The sequence below is a fragment of the Argentina silus genome, assembly GCF_951799395.1.
Source record: "Argentina silus genome assembly, chromosome: 2".
NCBI lineage: Eukaryota > Metazoa > Chordata > Actinopteri > Argentiniformes > Argentinidae > Argentina > Argentina silus.
The window spans coordinates 8,009,592-8,030,987 of record NC_139656.1 but is presented as its reverse complement, the minus strand read 5'-3'; the positions used below and the strand labels follow the sequence as shown (position 1 = coordinate 8,030,987).

General features: G+C 41.8%; 2 protein-coding genes across 3 annotated transcripts; both read left to right on the top strand.

Annotated features, from left to right (window-relative positions):
- The first annotated feature begins 4,510 nt into the window (after positions 1–4,510).
- ftr82 (finTRIM family, member 82) lies at positions 4,511–10,036 on the top strand. The gene is made up of 7 exons (XM_083693505.1): positions 4,511–5,194; positions 6,978–7,073; positions 7,343–7,576; positions 7,809–7,968; positions 8,107–8,163; positions 8,386–8,451; positions 8,563–10,036. Exons 1-7 carry the CDS (start codon positions 4,604–4,606, stop codon positions 9,081–9,083), a joined length of 1,725 nt encoding a protein of 574 aa, XP_083549631.1. The 5' UTR covers positions 4,511–4,603; the 3' UTR covers positions 9,084–10,036.
- Positions 10,037–11,066: 1,030 nt separating this feature from the next.
- Positions 11,067–21,187, top strand: sympk (symplekin). Of its 2 annotated transcripts, none has more exons than XM_083697434.1 (27): positions 11,067–11,139; positions 13,594–13,710; positions 13,819–13,884; positions 14,076–14,129; positions 14,270–14,343; positions 14,493–14,619; positions 14,726–14,975; positions 15,241–15,411; positions 15,676–15,915; positions 16,038–16,189; positions 16,279–16,429; positions 16,602–16,833; positions 16,952–17,102; positions 17,241–17,476; positions 17,686–17,767; positions 17,869–17,982; positions 18,137–18,284; positions 18,390–18,550; positions 18,652–18,760; positions 18,875–18,975; positions 19,113–19,203; positions 19,305–19,406; positions 19,522–19,709; positions 19,862–20,038; positions 20,267–20,371; positions 20,507–20,683; positions 20,793–21,187. In XM_083697434.1, the coding sequence occupies exons 2-27, from the start codon at positions 13,603–13,605 to the stop codon at positions 20,958–20,960; spliced, it is 3,735 nt and encodes a 1,244-aa protein (XP_083553560.1). In that variant the 5' UTR covers positions 11,067–11,139; positions 13,594–13,602; the 3' UTR covers positions 20,961–21,187. The 2 variants fall into 2 exon arrangements, with proteins under 2 accessions (XP_083553560.1, XP_083553559.1); XM_083697433.1 differs by lacking the exon at positions 11,067–11,139 and adding an exon at positions 13,065–13,186.
- The last annotated feature ends 209 nt before the right edge of the window (positions 21,188–21,396 follow it).

Genomic DNA, 21,396 nt, shown 5'->3' with positions numbered 1-21,396 from the left:
AAGTGTACTTCTCTGTTAAGTGTACTTCTCTGTACTTCACTGAGCCACTGGAATCTGGTTTGAGCAACATGCATGTAGTTAAGAGCAGTTAATTATCAACTCCTTATTTCCCATTGAATTTCCCAAACCATTTATTTCCTCTCAATCTCAACTATGTTCCTGTGTTTTGTTTTGTCTTTTGATGCATAAGAAAGATCAATAGGAGTTGGTAGTTTCCTAGAGCAACAATTAAAGCATAGTTTTTGGGTGACACAACCCAGCACAACCCAGCACAGCACAGTATTATTATTTTATTTATGTTATTTCTTATTTTATTCTTATTTTATTAATTAATTAACTAAATCCATGGCGCATTTTTCAAACCACCACAAGTCCCTCTCCTCATCTCAGATTAAATACTCCTCCCTACCAAGATGGCTGTCAACTCTGAGTCTCAAGGTTGTTAAAAATTAAGAATGGAATGTGACCAGGCCAGATAGCCCAGATAACATGGGGGTCGGCATGGCTTCTATTGTGTGAGAGCTCAGTGTCGACACTGACCAAACAGAATGCCAATCTTAAAGGGTATGTTAGTCATCCGAAACAACTATAGATTATATAATACCCACAACTACACTCACTGAACACTTTATTCTGAACACTATGCTAATACTGGGTAGAGCCTCCCTTTACTCTCAAAACAGCCTCAATTCTTTGTGGCATTGATTCCACAAGATGTTGGAAACATTCATTTGAGATTCTGGTCCATGATGACATGATTGCATCACACAATTCATGCAGATTTTTCAGGTGCACTTTCAAGCTGTGAATCTCCCATTCTACCACATCCCAAAGGTGTTCTATTGGATTCCGATCCAGTGACTGGGAAGGCCACTGAAGAACACTGAACTCATTGTCATGTTTATGAAACCAGTTTGAGATGACTTTTGCTTTGTGACATGGTGCTTTATCATGCTGGAAGTAGCCATTACAAGATGGGTAAATTGTGGCCATGAAGGGATGCACATGGTCAGCAACCATACTCAAATAGGCTGTGCCATTCAAGTGATGATTGATTGGTTTTAATGGTCCCAAAGTGTGCCAAGAAAACATTCCCTACACCATTATACCACCTCCACCATGAGAAGGTGTACAAATGTTCCTAATAAAGTGTTCAGTGAGTGTATAGTGTCATGTTTGACAATAATGGTGGTGCGGTCATGTTTTTGTACTTGCGTGAGTGTAGGGGTTTAAATCCCTTGTTGGATGATTCAGTGGTAGATTTGACCTGAATTGGCCCTTTGAAATTACAAAAGAAGCAAGTGTCCACCAGCTTAAGTACCAGCTTGTTCTTTTTAAAGCTGAGTTCACAACATTAAAGGGGCCATCTAGGATTCAAACAACAACAAAGCGGTCACCCTGCAGGTGAGAGATGCAGCTGGAGAAATGTAACCACTCTCGAATTCATATACAGAGCTATGGATGCAAGGACTCAAAAAAAAGAAAGCATTGATTAATTCACTGGGTTGATTGATTTAAATTGATGAAATTGATCATGAGCTTCAGAGGACTTAGTCCTATTAATTGTGACACTGTTGCGACTCATCACAGCTCAATAACAAAAAGGTATAAGTCCAGGGTAGATGAGGGCAATATCCAGTGATACATTAGTTTTTGTCATTCAATATCAGTATTATATCATTGTCTTTATATTTGACAGCTAGTATGGGGGTCTTTCAAATGAGTGTGAAGTCAAAGTTACTCAGTTGCCCTTAAAGTGAACTTTGAATCTATAAAAGCTGTGTGCATTCAATAAAGATATGTCATGGGGAGGCGGACTCTGTTGGCCCTCTTTACTGGGGTTATTTCCAGTGTGTAATGGTGATGTATGTGTCTGCGCTGTGCATAGTGACATAATCAGGTTGCTGTAAATACATCACTATCTGATTCAACTGACTGGTTCTTATTCAACTGTAAGACATCTGAACATGCTGCACCAGATTGACATATCACCTGATTGTTTATATAGCACAGAGGTTTTTAAAACCACAGTAGATAAAGATGTCTCTTTAATCTGCCGGTATTCACTGATTTGAAAAAATTCACTGAGTTGCAAAATATACATTTCCTATACAGTATATATTGTATATATTGTACTATAAAACGGTTCCTTGTAATAACGCAATCTGATTAGTTGATAGGCGTGAGATTTCTGACCAGGCTTTTCAAGTTAGAAACTGAACTGTCCAAATTATTATCCATTGTCCATATTAATTAGACATTTGTAGTGCACTACAGTGCAAACCATGTTACCCCTAATAACAGTTGAAATGTGCCTAAATCCTTGGAATTGTCAACCTTCCTTGTTTTTGTGGAGTTCTTTTTTGTGTGCAACCTGTTCACTTTCATCTGGCCTCTGTCCAGACTCCTCCTATTCACCCTGTGTATCTGCCCGCACTAACAAAGGTAACCATTGTTCCAAGGAAACACTTGTAAATACCTTGTCTCCATGTACTGACCAATCACACAGACTGAGCAGGGTCCTTGACTTCTACACTCAACAGCCATTTGTACCCTCTCTCTCCCCTGAAACCTGGTTTCCCTCACTACACCTGATGCAAGAGATTTGCTTAATTATTCATTTCTTTTGATCTTTCACCTTGAACTTGGCCTTAGTAGACCATGTGGTGTCTGCCTGCTTGATCAAAGTAAATGTATGCTACATTTATGAGAACAGAACCTGCCTATTTTAATAAAGTATGAGTGATGGACATTATTATTTTAATTTCATTACAACAGATTGTATCATGTCTTAGGCATTTGTCTTTGGAATGATCCTGTTCTGAGGAACCTGTATTGTATCTTTTTGTTATTATTACTCAGCTCTTTTCTCACATAAATCAAGATGGCATCAAATGGCATCAAATGGCCTCTTCCCTCATAGACCCACCTCATTCTCTCTCACAGGTAGTTAATCAGTAAGAGCTGCATTTACGCTGGAGACTGTCCTGGTATCTGATCAACACATAAGGGGAAGGAAAGAGAAACTGGCTTATCAGAAACCTGACCAAATATGGAGAGGCGAAACTATCTATGAAGTGATGTAACATACAATGAGGGAGGAGCTGAATGTGCCTTTTACAACTGGTTGGTGCATGTGTTTCTGAAGCCCTGTGATTGAATAATTACAATTTAAGTTCAGTATGAAATCCAACTATTCTAAATGCATCAAATATGACTTTGACTGGCTAACAAGTCTCCAATAGGCCCTCTAGCCAAATAAATTAGAAGAAATAGAAACCAAGTCAGGCCCTTGGCTTGAGAGGAACTAAGGTGTATGTTGAAATGCAAATTAGAAGATGTCAGCAGTTATTAAAAGATTTGTCATCATGAATCCAGAGCTGATGTGTGAATGTGAGTCATTAAGGCCTGTCACTATAAGGAACAGCTTGTCATAGGAAGGACAGAGGATGTGACATAGCAATGTAGAAACCAAGGTGTCTCTCATCTGAAAGAGGGATTCTCTCCCTCTGCTGACTGTAGTTAGAATACATTATTATTATTATTTATATATATATAAAATATTCTCATGTTATTACATACATACGTAATTACATGGTATATGGAGTTATTATAATTGTGTAATAACACAAACTGCTCAACTCCATTATAGTGCAATTACAGATATACTAACTGTGTAACCGCTTTAATACAATGTTATCACCATAGTTAATACAGAGTAAATACATGGCGACAGGGCAACTTAATGTAATGTGTTTTCATAAAGGTCAAAAGAAAAGGAACAATGGGGAAGTACAGAGTGGGCATGATGAATCTTTGTGATGAACAGACACAAATATGTTGAGCATTCATGTCTACGTCAGACAGATAAAACTGAGTTAGAAAGGAATGTTTTCAAAATGTCAACTATGGTTGTTGGCTGCCTCTACAGTGAATATTCCGTTTCTAACTATTAGGCCACACATCTGTGAAGGCTACCTGACCTGTTTAACTGGCTGCAGTGTAAATATACAACTCATGACCTGAACTTTGACAAAGCACCTGTGGCAATTCAGACATCTTCCTGTCCTGCTGTTTGTTTTGGGTCAAAAAAAGTAGCAAAAAGTGCCCTCTGAAATTTGCCTCTGAAATGTTTATGGTCTGAGTAGGTCTGTTTGTTTAGTGGGTGGACTCCAGCCCCATTTGTGTCTATTTAACTGTTTCTAATGCTTGATGTACAAACAGTAAAATAATGCTAATTTTCTCAGGCATATTTATCTTCAACTTGCTCCTTCCTTGTGCTACAATTTATTCATTCTCCAAGGCTCAGCCTATCCCTTTTTTTTCTCCTCTCAGCCCGCCCCCTCCCTCTCCCTTAAGTCTCCACCAGCCTTTGCTCAACCTGTTTATCTCAACTGGGCTGAGCTCTACATACTCTCAGCACAGGGGGAGGGCCTAGCCTGCTTTCAATCAATAACCTCTGGAATTCAGAAATACAAGTAGGTCCTGTCTCTGGTAGACTGTACCACACTCTTGTGGACGGCAGGCTCCCTAGCGCACCGGTAGCTCTGTCTGCCTCCCTGTCTTTCTTTTTCAAGATTTGAGTGTTTGTGTGTGTGTGACAATGGCTGACCCCATGTCTCCGGATTACTTCAGCTGCCCCCTGTGTGTGGGGCTACTAAGGGACCCTGTGGCTATCCCCTGTGGCCACAGTTTCTGCATGGACTGCATTAGTGGCTACTGGAATGAGGCTGACTACACAGGGATCTACATCTGCCCCCAGTGTAAGATCACCTTCACCCAGAGGCCTGTGCTGCGACCCAACACCATGCTCACCAAGGTGGCTGAGAAGATCAAGAAGACGGGCCTGAACCTCAATCTCACCACGCCTCCGGGGAACAGCTTTGCGGGCCCGGCCGACGTGCCGTGTGACTTCTGCTCTGGGAAGAAGCTCAAGGCTGTCAAGTCTTGCCTGAACTGCCTGGCCTCCTACTGCGAGAAGCACCTGAAGCCCCATTATGAATCAGCCACCTTCAAGAGGCACAAGCTTGTGGATGAGTTGGGGAACCTGGACAGGAAGATCTGCCCCCAGCACCAGAAGTCTTTGGAGCTGTTCTGCCGCACAGACCAGATGTGTATCTGTGCCATCTGTACGGTCAGTGAGCACAAGGGTCATGACATCGTCTCAGCTGAGGCAGAGAGGAGTGAGAAACAGGTAAGGAGCAGTGTGCATTTCTCTCCAGGGCCACGCTTAACTGTACTAACCCAGTGGCCTTGATATAATGACATGTACATTGTATTTCATGTACATTGTAATACTAATTTTGAAAACTTACAGAGAAATTCAAAGTATGATATTATATATAGAATGTTATTGAGAGATAAGCGTAAAAACACACATCAAATGTCAAGAAACATCATACAGCCTGAAAGTACAGTGCACAGTCACTTTAAGTGGAGTGTTTTAATGTTTAACAGACTCAAAGATTAACAGAATAATAGTTTATTTGTCGACACCTGCTTGAAAAGCACCAAATTTTTCTCTATGAGTGCATAATTGGGTAGGTACAGGATAAGATTGAAAGAGGTGGGTCTTGATAAAGGAATGTGAGTTAAGGCAGACATGTATTCCCAACCCCCACCCTTGGACTATCACTAAAATGTGTACTTTGACCCAGCTCACAGAAGCTATCAGCAACTCTGGCAGGCATTCACAGTTTAAACAAGCACAACTCTCTGATTAATTCTGAGGTTGCTTTACTTCATAAACAGTGCTGACAATTCCTTAAAGCTTGTGGTGTTACAGTTGTGTTCACTGGTGGAATGAGATAGACATTACAGAAACTAGACTCAAGTCTCCTGAACTGAACCACACCTCTGGGTTTGGGCTGCTGATACTGGAATGCTGTAGCAGTGAGGCATGGTCCTGACCACATCTCCTGTTTATGAACAAACCATAAACCTGGAGCTAGCGACCATGACTAACCACTGCATTCAAATCAGTCTCCATTCAAATGGCCAATGCAGTATGTCAATAGAATTTTGTAAGACAAAGGCTAATATTTCACAGCAATATTTTACAATATCACAGCATTGTAGTATTATATTAATATAATATATTTGTATTATATTAATACTACAACAAATAAATGTTACTCTGCTACATTGATAGAACCAATAACTTCAATATACATTATATGAAGGACATTTGTGTGACATCATCTAAGTAATATGTGAAACAAAGCTTTCACAAGAAAGATAAGGTCATAAATCAGCCTTTTAGTCATTCGCTAAATAGGGAGTCTGGGTCCTCTCACCCCAAGATTTACAACTAGAGTCTCCCATGGCTCACTCCCTTGCCCCCCCCCCCCCCCAACACACACACACACACATACACACACACACACACACACACACACACACACACACACACACACACACACACACACACACACACATACTCCTTCTCTGCCCCCCTCCTCAGATTCCCCACATTCCTCAAGCTTATCTTGAAGAATGGATCGGTGGGCTTGAGTAAAGGCTGAATTAGAACCCCTCCCTGCTCTCTATAGGGCCAGTATGTGTGCACCTTGAAACATCTCTTTAGAAGTCAGGCAGCGGTAGTTTCACATTCCTGACATGATCAGGATTCCATCTGGCCTTTTTTCCCTCCTTTTGAGATAAAGCCGCCCATACTGACTAAGTCTTTAGAACGGTGCTTATAACGTGCTAATAATGAAATCATGTACAATTACTTTCTCAAAGTCCCATCACTGATACACAGAATATTAAAACAATTATTTAATATAGAGACACAACATACTGAATACACTATGAGAAGCATAAAAACTGAACACAACTGGTTAGGCATACAGTAGCAATTATAATTGCACATTCATAGACTGAATAGCATGCACAAAAAAAATGTCAAGGCCACTTCCTTGAAATTGAATTGAATGATTTTATTTGTTAATGGCTCTCTGACATTGCCTCAACAGAAACTCCTGGGCGTATCCCAAGCTGAGATCAGGCAGAAATGCCAGGAGAGAGTGAAGGAGCTGGAGGAGCTGAGGACAGCAGTGGACTCGCTAAAGGTAAGAAGAAAATGTCTCATAGAAATCCAAGATGTTCCACTAAACACCTGTTTTGAGTATTTAACTGTATTTAATTGACTAAGTAATGTTCAGTGACAGTGATAATGTTCTCTTGAGAGACACATTTAGGTGTTGCCAGAACACTGTGATCAATATGAATTGGCTAGCGACATTTCTGATTCCTAACAAACTAGAGGAGAATACATCAAGTTTGTGTATGTATCTAAGTGTAATGAGTGATAGCTTTTAACTGTGTGTTTCCTGCTTAGAGCTCAGCCCAGAGAGCCATGGTAGAGAGTGAGAAGATGTTTGAGGAAATGATCCGTTCCATTGAGAGGATGAGGTCAGAGGTCACCAAGATGATTGGCATCAACGAGAAGGCTGCATTCAACCAAGCCGAGGGGCTGGTGGAGCGACTAGAACAGGAGATCGATGAGTTGAAGAAGAAGGAGACTGGCCTCAAACAGCTTTACAGCACAGAGGATCACATCCATTTCCTACAGGTGAGACAGCCTATACATACAGTACAAGTTGCAAATTCTGCCATTTACAATAAAAGTCAATAGATCCACACTCTAGCAAGGTAAAAGAAAACAAGGTATGTGGAAGGTTCAATGGTGCAATTTGTGTTGAGGTTATACCAAGTATATTCAACAATAATTCATTCTCATATTTCTCTGCTGCTTGTTGCTAAGTGACGATTCTTATCTTATCACATTTACCTTTTTCTCTCAGAATTTCAACTATCTCTGTACTCCCACCGATGATGGATTCATACCCAGAGTGACATTGAACCCAGATTTCTCCTTCGGGGCAGCCAGGAAAGCTGTGGCTGAGATCAAAGAGCGTCTGGAAGAGCTTGGCAGAGAAGAACTGATGAAGATCTCCAAGTCAGGTAAGACCCTACCTACTGAGGAAAGCAGTGTCTGACAACATTATGTTTAATGTAAAAGATATATCCATGCTCTTAATAAACAAGGAAAGGAAACTCAATATTCTGTTGCTTATAAACCTATCCTGTTACCTCTTCCAGTGAATGAAGTGCCTGTTTATACGACAGACAGTAGGACCAGAGAGAGAAGCAGCAGAGGTGAGTGTTGAGATGGGTGTGCTCTATGTTGTTCTGTTCACCATGTAAAGTTACCAATAGCAAACTATAGAACAAATGGGCCACATATAATATCAACAATATTGCTGTTGTTGTTTAGATTTTGTTGAGTAAATGCCTATATATTATACATACAATAGTATATCATACAAAAGGTATCATGTTGTTTAGAATCAACAGATAACTTGTTGTTTCTAACCCTAGTTAAAGAAGTAACAGTGGACAGCGCTCCTCCTCCAGAGCCCAGGAACAGATCAGAGTTTTTGAAGTGTGAGTACTTGTTCAATAAACCCCTATTCTCTCCTCATAAACCTCTTGACACATTCATTGTCCCCAGAACAGTTGTCTAATGTTGCCAATTTACTTCAATCTTTCATCTAGACTTCTGCCAGCTCAGACTGGACTCCAGCACGGCCTACAAGGAGCTGCACCTTTCAGACACCAACAGGAAAGTGATCAGGACCAGGGACCTGCAGCCCTACTCCGAGACCCCAGAGAGATTTGACAGCTTTGCCCAGGTGCTGTGTCGCGAAGCCTTGTCTGGAGGCCGCTTCTACTGGGAGATAGAGTGGAGTGGAGAGTTCTCCATGGGAGTGGCCTACAAAGGCATTAGCCGAAAGGGCAAGGGCTCTCTGTGTCTGCTGGGCTACAATGATAAATCCTGGAGTCTGTTGTGCTCTGACACAGGGTACTCAGCCTGGCATAATAGGGTGGACAAGGCCATCAATGCCCCCCATTCTCCAAGGATAGGGGTCTACCTGGACCACAGTGCAGGGGTCCTGGCCTTCTACAGTATTGGCAACAACATGACCCTCCTGCACAGGTTCGAGGCCACTTTTGTTGAGCCTCTCTATCCTGGCTTTGGAGTTGGAACCTCAGTCAAGATCTGTCAACTCAAATGAGTAGATTTGATTCATTAAAGGTCCAGTATGTAGTTTTGAGCTTTAAAAAGTGCTAAATGGCCATGATAAATCTGTAAGGATAAAGGAATGATGTATGATAAAGTATATTCTGATAAAGGGGACATCTGGGATTCCCCCGCCACTTTTTTGTAAAACAGCTGAGGGATGGGGCTGTAGAAATGTAAACACTCTCAAATTCATAGATGGAGCTATGGATGCAAGGATTGACCATCCATGAGATCAAAATAGTTTTATAGTTTTAACCATGTTTTGAAGCTATACAGTGTATGTTTACAATAACATTGTTTACAAACAAGCTTATGTTTTGGGTTCTGATGGGGTAAAATAGTTTAACTAAACTCATGAGGCATTTATATTCTTCAAGAATAAATGGATATATGTCATTAATTGAAAAATCTAAAATGGATGTAGCAATGCCAGATTGCCCCTTGTGTCCATAAAATATGATGTCGAGGTTGAGCACTGGCCTTTACATTTTGATGTTTTGTTTGTTACAAGGACATGCACATAGAAAATGTAGCATATTTAAGTTTTCACATTTTCAGTGTGGCAACGGAAGACAGCAAAGCGCAAAACTACATGGCTCACCTTTAATGAAAAAAATGAATGCTTTATTTTCCTTTTGTTTCCCACATTCTGTCTTTTGAGTACTTTTGAGTATTTTTATTTGAAACTGTGCCATATTGCTGTTTTTTTTTTTTTTTTATCAATTTGCTAAATATTCCTGAAAAGTCCATATAGTTGGAAAAGCCTCTAACCTTTTATTCCACATTCAAGTATTCCTTATGTAATATTTAAAAAAATGTTTAAAAAGTATATTTATCTACACAAGGGCCAACCAAAATGTGGTTATACAGTGTATGTAAGCTACCAGTTTGCCTTTTATGACAAGAATGACGTTGATATTTTCAATAAACATGAGTTGAACACTTGCATTTGTGTGATTTGACATGATCTGTTTATCATTATCATCTATCCCCTTTGTACTGCAAATACACATCACTCCCCAGTTTATTGTCACAGTTAATTAAAGTTGAAGCAGCCTTACAAACCTAAAAATAGCCTACAAATTATTTATACATTTTTAAATGACTGATGAATTTGTGAGTTAAATGATGTGGCAAATTAGGGATTATTCATGCCAAGACCTGTTTAAATCAGATCTGTGTCCCAATACATAATTGAATCATGCCAATAAATCCCAAGAGGGTTCTTGGACTGTAATATCGCATGAAATGGCGAGCACATTCTCCCATTGCTCTGTCCAGTTAACTCCAAGCTTGTGCGTAGCCATACCTCCAAACCACGTTGTTCTCACGCGTCTTTTGGATGTCTGGAGAATTTTAGATTAGCCAAAATTCTGGGTTTTGTTTTTTTGCTCCGCCCAAGCAAAGTATTTGATTAGTTTAGGCATTCAGAACTAGTAACGCCTGGTCTCAACCAGGTTAAATCCAAGACAGATTGGCTAATTTAAAAAATCCACAAAAGAGGCGCGAAAGAAACGTTTTGGAGATTACAAGGGACTGAATGTTGTCCACCCCACTTTCATTGAGACACACTCAGTGGTGTTTTTGGTATAGCCCAATGTGTATGGCAGATACTGTACATTGTTGTTAATCGTTTGTAATAAATAGATTTTGGCTACTGCATGAATATCAATGAAACAACTGTCCAATATATGTATTTATAAACGTTTTATTCGAAATTAGACAGCGTTTTTATTTGGAAGCGTTCGACAAACCGGAAGTGTATTTAAATCGGCTGGCTTTGATATTGCGCAATAATCTGAATTATGTATTTAATGGCTTTTTTTCGGGTGCAGTTTGCAATTTAGCTAATATGCGTTTGTATCGAGCTAGCTTTATGCAATGTAGAGAGTCACTACAGTATTTATCCAATTAACATTAGGCAGCCATAAGCGCTTTTCAACTCGATAATTAAAATCAAACCACCCGAGTACATTTTCACACCAATTCGGATTTCCACACTGTACGCATCTGCATACTCGAGTCGGATATAGCAGGACACCGGATAAGTGAGTTCTTCCGACCTACAACATCCAGGAGAAGCAAAGTTTAAAGCAGAATTGATAGATAGATATTGATCCCCGAGGGGAAATTAAGGCGTTACAGCAGCTCACATCACAAACAACAACAACAACAATACAATAAAGTGACATAGAATAATAAAATGAAATAGACATCTGAAACATTATATACAGTAAAAACAGTCCAGTATGATTTAACCCATTTAAAATCATTTACACCCTATGATTTATCCCCCAGCCTGACTCTGATCACCCCGATCGAGGCAGCCGGAGGAGACGTTGTACTGTCTTATTGCGGCAGGCAGAAAAGATCTACTATAAGCACTCCTTAGTGCAATGTGGTTGTAATAATCTGTTGCTAAAGGAGCTTCTCTGCTCTGCCAGTGTCATGTAGGGGATGGGAGGGATTGTCCATGATGGCCAGGAGTTTGGTCCTCATCCTCCTATCGGCCACCTCCTCCACAGTGTCCAGGGTGACATCGAGGACAGAACCAGCTTTCCTAATAAGCTTGTTCAGCCTCTTGGTGTCACCTTCCTTGATGCTGCCCATCGCGTACAGGACTGCGCTGGCCACCACTGACTGGTAGAACATGGTACTTGGAGCTCTCGACCACCTCCACGTCCTCTCCCTGGATGGAAACAGGAGACAGGGGGACCCTAGTCCTCCTAAAGTCCACCACCATCTCCTTTGTTTGGCTGATGTTGAGTAGCAGGTGGTTCTGCTCACACCACTCAACAAAACTGTCTACCAGTCCTCTGTACTCGGTCTCCTGGCCCCCACTGACACATCCCACAATAGCAGAATTGTCCGAGAACTTCTGCGGATGGCAAGTATCTGTGTTGTGCCTGAAGTCCGAGATATAGAGGGTGAAGAGGAGGGGAGCCAGAACTGTCCCCTGGGGGGTGCCAGTGTTACTCACCACCCAGTCCGACACACATCCCTGCAGCCGTACAAACTGGCCTGTTGGTCAGGTAGTTCGTAATCCAGGAAACAATGGGGGAGTCCACCTGCATCCTCAGCAACTTATCCGCAAGTAGTAAGGACTGAATGGTGTTAAATGCACTGGAGAAGTCAAAGAACATGACCTGCACAGTGCTGCCAGCCTTATCTAAATGGGAGTGAGCTCTGTGTAGCAGGTAGATGATGGCATCATCCACACCAATGTCTACCTGGTAGGCAAACTGCAGGAGGTCCAAGGATGTCTTCACCAGGGGCCTTGTACTCAATAATATATCTTTTTGTATATTTCTTTTCTTGTCAGTCCACCATTGACATGCCATGGTCCCGAAATATTATTATTTTGCACAACAGAGCCTCATAGATACCCTAATAGCAAGCTTAGACAAACTTCCTTTTTCTAGGAAGTAAATATGAGCTCACAGCCATGATATCTAAGAGGTTTGTATACACAAAGTAATTATATTTTGGGACCATATCGATGGTAGGCTGATGAGAAATATATATATATTAAAAAAAAAAAAAATTCCGCTTTAAGCACGCTTGATGCCCCCTCTGGTGGTGAATGTGAAATGGTTGTGTCTCCGCTTTACATTTATCTGGCGCTTGCACACCTACTTCATTGGATATAGACCGATAGTCCGTAAGGTGCTATTATATCTTTATATGTATCTATATTGTTTCTGTGGCGCTTTCCACGCTGGGGCTGAATTCGCACCTCCTCCTTTGGAGATTGTTACGGATGACCACTGTCAAGACACATCATCAATTCAGATTTAGCAAAAATCAAGATCTATGACTGATAAAACTCTGACATTTCGTTAAATAATTTTAGTTTCTATGTTACAGCTATGTATGTTCTGCACTTGAAAGTTGTATTTTATGAAAATCTCAAGAAGTAGGGTCGAATATCCACAGCCTTAACTTCTACCCGGACGCTTACTTGGTTGCAAACCGTTGCATAGAGCGCTTCCGTCAACTGTCTTAGCAAAAGTTGGCCCCTCGTTTACAAGAATGATTTAGTCACACCAGCGTCGTTTTGTTTATTCAGTCTAAAATAAGACCCAATCTAATAAGGTAATACATTTTCCTCATTGCATGTTGGAATCTCTCCTTTTTTCCCGGACAGATGACATACACCCTAGCCGGCTCTAGTAGCTAACGTAAGCTAGCTAGCTAAACGATAGACGTCCATCCAAAACAGACTACTTCATACTTGCTGAGATAAGATGAACTAAAAACATAGCGGGACAGAACACATAGATCAAGCCACGAGTCTTGCATATTTAATATATTTGGTGTTTGCCTAGGATGGATGGCTAGCACTGTTTGGTTCGTTACCCACCTGCTTCACCACATTACAAAAGTACAAAAGTCCATCTCTATCAATCATCTTCCTATAGTAGTCCCTATGGTTTTCAAGTGTCTGTCGTTCCATGAAGAAAATGGGGGTTGCGCAGAATTGAACATGTTCTCACTTTTAGGTTTTGAAGATGGCTTCAAATAGTGGAGAAAGTTCAGGACTGAGGACCAGCGTGGCATCAAAGTTTTTTACTGGAGAAGAGGATGCAGCTATTGTTGATATGACCACCAGTGAAAAGGTATCCGCAGAACCACTTAATTTTTCTAGATTTCTCAGCTAAAAATAAAAATAACAACAGGATATTATTCAGTCAATCCTAACATGTCTGTTCCCACTTATAACACAGGTTGTGGACCTTCTGAATCAGGCTGCTCTTATTGCTACCGACAGTAAACTTACAGTTCTCAAACAGGTTTGTAATGTGCTTTCTTGAAGCCAGTTTATGGTCCCCAGTAATAAATTCAACTACGAAATCTGATTAAAGATTTTTTTTGGAATAGCCTACATGTATGTGAATTGTTCAGCCTTTTATTTATTTTAAACCTGTGAGATATAATCCTCCATGCTGAAAATTCTCTTTAATGGTCTTTTGTCATCATTCAGGTCCAGGAGCTGATCATCAACAAGGACCCTTCACTGCTTGACAATTTCTTAGATGTAAGTATGTTGCTCCGCTAACACCAGGGCTGTGTCAAGATCATCACTTATGCATTCTTTACTGTGTATGCCTCAGAGACATGCATAGATTTGATGTAAATAGACTCAGAGTGTACAATTATGCCCCCCTCTCCCAATAGGAGATCATAGCCTTTCAGTCTGATAAGTCAATGGATGTGAGGAAGTTTGTCATTGGTTTCATTGAAGAAGCATGGTGAGTGTTCAGACCTATTTGTCTCTGTCACACTGCATACTCACTGGCAACAGACATCAAATGAATGTATGTTTAATAAATTAATTCTTGAAACCAGATGCTGTGTAGCTAGCTTTTATCAAGACCTTTGGGTGTTTTTGTCTCAACAGTAAGAGGGACAATGAACTTCTGCTAAGACTGATTGCAAACCTGAATATGCTGCTGAAGGATGAAAGTGTCAATGTGGTGAAGAAGGCTATTCTCACCCTCACTCAGCTCTATAAAGTGGCACTGCAGGTACACATTTGAATGACTCAAACTGCACATTATTGCCCTTTTTGAGCCATGCGATGTAGTGTCGTGTTGCTGTTTATTCAAGGTTTTTTGTTTGTTTTTATGCCAGTGGCTGGTGCGTTCCAAGGTTGTGTCAGAGATGCAGGAAGCATGCTGGGACATGGTGACTCAGATGAAGGAGGAGGTTCTGGCTCTGCTGGATTCTGAGAATGATGGAGTGCGCACTCATGCTATCAAGTTTACAGAGTCACTCATCATCACCCTCTCACCGAGGACATCAGACTCTGACACTCCCAAGCGTCAGGAGGGAGATATCAGCTTGGACAAAATCCCCAAAGACCATGCCTATATTCGTTATGGTGAGGGGGTCACATTTAACTTAGGCATTCAAAATTAACGTTTTGACTATTGACAAAAAATATTGCTTAAAGACATTTTCTATTCAGTTTTTACTTCTCTGCTTACTTTTAATTTCCATATGCACCCAAGTATAAAGAGTTGTTTGTGCTATAAAGATTGTAGGTTGGTTTCACAGTACATACAGTACCTCTGATTATGTGTGCATGAACTGAATGATGCAGTCTGTGTCTCTTGATCTGACACACTCTGTCGGGTTTTCCTCAGATACCCTGTGTGAGGAAGGAAAGTCTGCACTGGAGCAGCTGCTGAAGTTCATGGTCCACCCTGCAATCTCCAGTATCAACCTGACCACGGCACTTGGTTCTCTGGCCACACTTGCCCGCCAGCGGCCCATGTTTATGTCTGAGGTGGTGCAGGCTTATGAGACGCTGCATGGTCAGTATGGCACTACAGTGATATTAAACATAGACCACAAGCTTTTGTTCATGATGCTTTGAACACGTTCTTCAACAGTTGTCTAGCAGATGATACCCCTCTCTCCTCCATGTTTGAGAACTACACTGATATGTATAAGCAGAACTTGATTTTTCCTGCCCCAGTGATAATGGAGCTTGTACATTTAACAAAACATGGTCTCTGATTATGCATTCAATATAATTTCAAAGAGTTTAATTTCTTTTTTTTTTTGTCTCTCATTAGCCAACCTACCCCCAACCCTGGCCAAGTCTCAGGTGAGCAGTGTACGTAAGAATCTAAAATTGCACTTGGTCGCGGTGCTCCGGCATCCCTGCAGCCTGGAGTTTCAGGGTCAAATCGGCACTCTTCTCCTGGACCTGGGTATGTCCCAGAGTGACATAGCCCGCTGCACACCAGCGCCACGTGAGCAGCGCAAAAGGCCTCGCCATGAGCCCTACACAGAGGGCAAAAAGATCAAGCTGGGTGAGAGGAGATATTGCACAGGTTCTGACTTATATTCACTACATTTTAAAAACTCCTCATTACCTGATTAAAGCAGTTCCATACAGTCTTTGATCTGACCTACATTTGTGCCACACTTTCAGAACCAGCTCTTATGGAGGATGATGAAGACAAAGAGGAACCAGCCCCCCCTTCAGTCTCCAAACCCTCCTCTGTGCCAGTAGCACAATCAGCCATTGACCTCACTGCTGAGTTCCTGCGCCCTCTGCTCTCCCCAGAAAATGTTGCCAATCTGGTGAGCTGCTGTGGTAGACTGATATATTAAGACATTGTACTCAACAAGTGAAGGCCATCTTCATGCTTGTGTTGCTCCTTCACATGCAGGTGCTGATCAGCATGGTCTACCTGCCTGATGTCATGCCAGCTTCATTCCAGGCCACATACACACCAGTGGAGTCTGCAGGCACGGATGCCCAAATCAAGCACTTGGCCAGACTGATGGCCACACAGATGACTGCAAATGGAATTGGACCAGGTTAGAAAGCGGGAGAAGAGGGTAGTTGAAAGATACAAATCTAGCAATATGACTTGGTAAACCAAGTTGACTCAGATTTCATCAATAGAAAAATGTGTCTTCATTTTAATATCAATCTAAGTATCTTGCATTAACTTAAATCTGCCTCAATTTCTCTCCAATTTAATTCAAGGACTTGAGCAGTGCAAAGCACGTGAAGAGGACACTGGGAAGGAAGAGGCCAAGGATGAAGGGGAGTCCTCTTCCAGTGCAAAAGACCTGCTCATCATTCGCAAAGGATCAGCTGTGTCCCTGGGTCAAGCCATCTCTGTGGTGGGAGGCTATGGGGATAAGACTCAGCCCACTGAAGAAGCTCCCCTCGTCAAAAAGCTCCCTGAACCCATCCTCCCCTCCACACAGACCAAGTGAGATTCTAAATCACTACAATTACCACACATACCCACTTGCACACCATGGCATATTTAACATGTGGCTTATAGATGACTTTGTTTGTATTTTTCCTTTTTTTATTGCAATATTTAGAACACCAGGTGCAAGTGGGAGGAAAAAAGTGTTCAGATTGGCTGATGTGATCCAGCCTTTAACAGATGCCCAGGTTGAAAAGTTGACCAACTTGGCAGTCAAACGCATCCTGAATTCAGAAAAAGTTATTGCACAGAGTGGGATGGCCCATGTGAGTGTTCCACACATATAATGTCTATCTCTGGGAGATAAAAATAGAGAAATGAAAGACAAATCAAGTTTTTATGTAAGGATAGACATACTTGTTCTTGTGTGTAATGTAATCACAACACTTAACTTTGTGTGGCAGGTCCGTGTGAAGCTTCTATCAAGACTTGTAACCCAGTTCGAGGGGATGATGAAGGAGGAAGTGCTGGAGTTCATTCTGGAGGACATAAGGACCAGGAGCGACCTGGCCTTTTCTCTTCTCTACCAAGAGTACAACACTTACCTCAGTCAACAGCCAACTGGGTTGTTGGACAGCTATGATCACTGCCTCTTCACTTTGCTGTCTGGCCTGCAGGAGAAGCCAGAGCAGAGGGATGGGTGAGAAACATCATCTTATTTTTGTGTGTACACAGTTTTAATGGCTATGCAGTTAAATAGAAATGTATAGATGAAACTAAGTGAAAACTGTCATAATGATCAATGGAAATCTGAGTGAAAATCCCTAAATCTGCCCTCCTGTTTCTCATACTCGCTTGTTTAATCTCTCCTAATCTAACCCTCTTGTTTATTGCTGCCCCTTCTTTCAGACTTTTTACAAAGCTTGTGCTGGAGGCTCCTGTAATTACTGAATCAGCGTTGGAAGTAATACGACGTTACTGTGAAGATGAGGTAATGAGAATTTTGGTGATGGTATCTTCAAACCTGACACGGTGTCGAAATAATCAATAATCTGTCATGAGACTGATGTGATTCTTGTTTTGTTGTGTTAGTCACGGGTGTATCTGGGCATGACTACTCTGAAGGAGCTGATCATAAAGCGCCCCTCAAGGCAGTTCCAGTATCTCCATGTGCTTCTGGACCTCAGCTCACATGAAAAAGAGAAGGTGACTCGTCATCCTCCATATTCCTGATCCCATGACATCCCATAGATTGAATAATTATTAACATAAAATTAAAATAAAATGCTGTACTTCTGAGTTACTGTTTGGTTAATGAATTATCCATGGCATATGTTCTCATTGTGTATTTTATGTCCAGGTGCGCTCCAACGCGCTGGCCTTCATTAAGCGGATGTATGAGAAGGATCAACTGAGGGACTACATTGAGAAGTTTGCCCTTAACTACATGCAGCTTCTTGTACATCCCAATCCTCCATCGTTACTCTTCGGGGCTGACAAAGACACAGGTTTGGCTTACACATAGGCCTTTTAAACACACACACACACACACACCATGTCTCTTTTTTGAATGGCATTTTTACTCACTGTACACCTTTCTCACTTCCACACAGAGGTGGCCTCCCCCTGGACAGAGGAGACAGTGAGACAATGCCTGTACCTCTACCTCTCCCTCCTGCCTCTCAACCACCGCCTAGTGCATGAGCTGGCCTCCGTTTACACGGAGGCCATTGCTGACATCAAGCGCAGTGTGCTTCGGGTGATAGAGCAGCCTGTAAGCCTCTTATCCTTCTTTGCTCTGTTTTGTCATGGCTCTTTCTGCTCCAGTGTTTGGCCAGCACTCCAGGTTAATGAGTTGTTCTCCGTGTCCAATAGATCCGTGGAATGGGGATGAACTCTCCCGATCTGCTGCTGTTAGTTGAAAACTGTCCAAAAGGAGCTGAGACTCTGGTCACTCGCTGCTTACACATTCTGACAGATAAAGGTAAAGCACTGTCTGACTCCTCTGCCCAACTTGTTCAGAGATGGCCTTTACGCTATGAGGAGAGAGATGGGATTGCGTCAGCTCTACAGGCTCTAACGGACTGTTTCTTTGCAGTGCCTCCATCACCAGAACTGGTGGAAAGGGTGAGAGACCTGTACCACAAACGAGTGCCAGATGTTCGCTTCCTGATCCCTGTCATCAATGGCCTAGAAAAGGTGAGGTCCTGTCTAAAAATTAAAGGATTAAGTTTTCCAACCAAAATAATTCCTCATTAGGTAGCTAACAGTGGCATCATAACAGCGTGAGTAATAGGTGGGTGTTGCATTGACACTACTATTGCTATGTTGTACAGAAAGAGGTGATTCAGGCTCTTCCCAAGCTTATCAAGCTCAACCCGATTGTAGTGAAGGAAGTCTTCAACCGTCTCCTTGGCACCCAGCATAGTAAGATTCCTTCATCTTCCACTGATGCTGTGTGATTAGCTTTAACACGGTGTAATAACTGTTGATGTTCTGTCATCACACTTGTCATCTATACTTATCAGGTGAGGGTAGTTCTTCAATGTCCCCTCTTACCCCTGGTGAGCTCCTCATTGCTTTACACAACATTGACTCAACGAAGTGTGACATGAAGTCTATCATAAAAGGTAAGTTGTCTTCATGACAACACAACTGTTCAACTTTTTCTCTGCACTAATTTTAAGATTTTTCTGAATGTTGGAAATGTATGAACTGTTGAGAGTAATTTATTTGTGTCTGCAGCAACCAACCTGTGCTTTGGGGAGAGGAACGTGTACACGTCGGAGGTGCTGGCGGTGGTGATGCAGCAGCTGATGGAGCAGAGTCCTCTTCCTATGCTGCTGATGCGCACGGTCATCCAGTCCCTCACCATGTATCCACGCCTGGGAGGCTTTGTCATGAACATCCTGTCGCGCCTCATTGTCAAGCAGGTCTTTAGCCTTGAAGCTCCTTTCTTAAACTAACACACATTTGAGCACAGTGATGCAAAACTTTCAATTAATATTTGCCTTCATATTTGCCTAAATTCATATTTTGCAGAATGTAGGTAACCTGCCCTGTATTGGTCCTGTTTGTTGTGCAGGTGTGGAAGTATCCCAAGGTGTGGGAGGGTTTTGTCAAGTGCTGTCAACGTACCAAGCCCCAGTCCTACAGTGTGCTCCTCCAGTTGCCTCATGCTCAGCTTACCAGTGTGTTTGAGCGATGCCCGGAGATGAGGGAGCCTCTTCTTCAGCATGTCCACTCTTTCACCCCCCATCAGGTAGCATCATTCACTCATGAATCTCTCTCTAACATCTTGAGGCTCTTGGATTGTTGTGTAATGCTAATAGACCTGGACACTGCTTAAAGTCAGTTACCTGAGCTTGACTCATCTGCTTATAGTTCCTGTGATGTCTTGTCTGTTACCATCGTACTTATTGATCCCACCTTTTAATCTTATTTTTGGTCTCTCTGTTTTTAACCACAGTCTCTAACCCTTGTGTTACAGCAAGCCCACATACCTGCCTCTATCATGGCAGTCCTGGAGGCTAATAACAAGCCACAGGAGCCAGTGCCTGAGCTTGAGCCAATGGCGCCTGTAGTGGAGAGAGAGGTAATAGACACAGGGAACACAGATGGCAACCATATTGTCACAAACATATTTCCTGTTAAAATGCTAAATGAAACACCGTCCCTCATTCCTTATCACTTTTTTCCACTCTACACCACCTTCTTTTTCACAACATAGGTTGAGCCACCCATTGCAACCCCTGCAGTACAAGCAGAACCTCTCTCAGTACCAGTGAAAGATCCAGAACCACCAGCTCAGCAATGTCTGCCAATGAGGAAAGAAGAAGAGGAGGCCATGGAGGAAGGAGAGACAGACCCCACTAGTCAAGAGGGAACAGGAGAGACAGTTTCACAGGTAAATCAAGTCTACTTTTATTTGTGTTACAGTGATTGTTGTCATGCAGGATTTTTCAAAAGGGTAAAGTATTGAATAGATTAATACAAATCAGTTATGTTTCTATCAGGTGGAATTGCCAGATGTGAATGAAAACTCCACATCAGTTCCCACTGACTCAATAGAGGAACCAATGGAGGAGTTGCATACTGAACCTTCAGATGGCAATGACCAATTAAAAGATGTCACAGAAGACAGCACCACAGAACCCGAGACTGGCACGGGAGAGGCAGAATGATGCCTCATCAGAGCAAATGTATGAATGCAATGCAGCTATTCAGTTGGGGTTAGGGTTTGTCCGGGGTCTTTAGTTTTGGATTTGTTAATAATGCAAAATACAATGTGGACTTGTATTTGTGAAGAAAAAAAAAAGGAGAAGCTATGTAGGGCTAATGTACCTATTTTTTGTTTCAAAATCATCATAGAAAAAAATGTCATGAGTACAGAATAAAATGTGTACCTGTTTTTTGTCTCCTGTTTTTTTTCAAGTGCACTTTAAAAACGTGTGAAGATGAATATGAAGAATTCTGTGACCTACAGTATACTGTGTAGCCTACTGTAGTAGCTGGATTCAATAATGACAATTCTTTCATTAATTGGACAATGAGAAATTTACGAACTAGTTTGATTTTCTGAGTGGGTCATGAATGCACCATATGATCCCCGAGTTTCCT

What these genes read in the sequence shown, in the direction of transcription:
- ftr82 (XM_083693505.1), top strand. Translation starts at nt 4,604, where the DNA reads ATGGCTGACCCCATGTCTCCGGATTACTTCAGCTGCCCCCTGTGTGTG. An exon ending in GATGAAGATCTCCAAGTCAG is followed by an intron (nt 7,969 to 8,106) that starts GTAAGACCCTAC and finishes TACCTCTTCCAG; the next exon opens with TGAATGAAGTGCCTGTTTAT. An exon ending in CAGATCAGAGTTTTTGAAGT is followed by an intron (nt 8,452 to 8,562) that starts GTGAGTACTTGT and finishes TCTTTCATCTAG; the next exon opens with ACTTCTGCCAGCTCAGACTG.
- sympk (XM_083697434.1), top strand. Translation starts at nt 13,603, where the DNA reads ATGGCTTCAAATAGTGGAGAAAGTTCAGGACTGAGGACCAGCGTGGCA. An exon ending in CAGAAAATGTTGCCAATCTG is followed by an intron (nt 16,190 to 16,278) that starts GTGAGCTGCTGT and finishes CTTCACATGCAG; the next exon opens with GTGCTGATCAGCATGGTCTA. An exon ending in AAGCCAGAGCAGAGGGATGG is followed by an intron (nt 17,477 to 17,685) that starts GTGAGAAACATC and finishes CCCTTCTTTCAG; the next exon opens with ACTTTTTACAAAGCTTGTGC.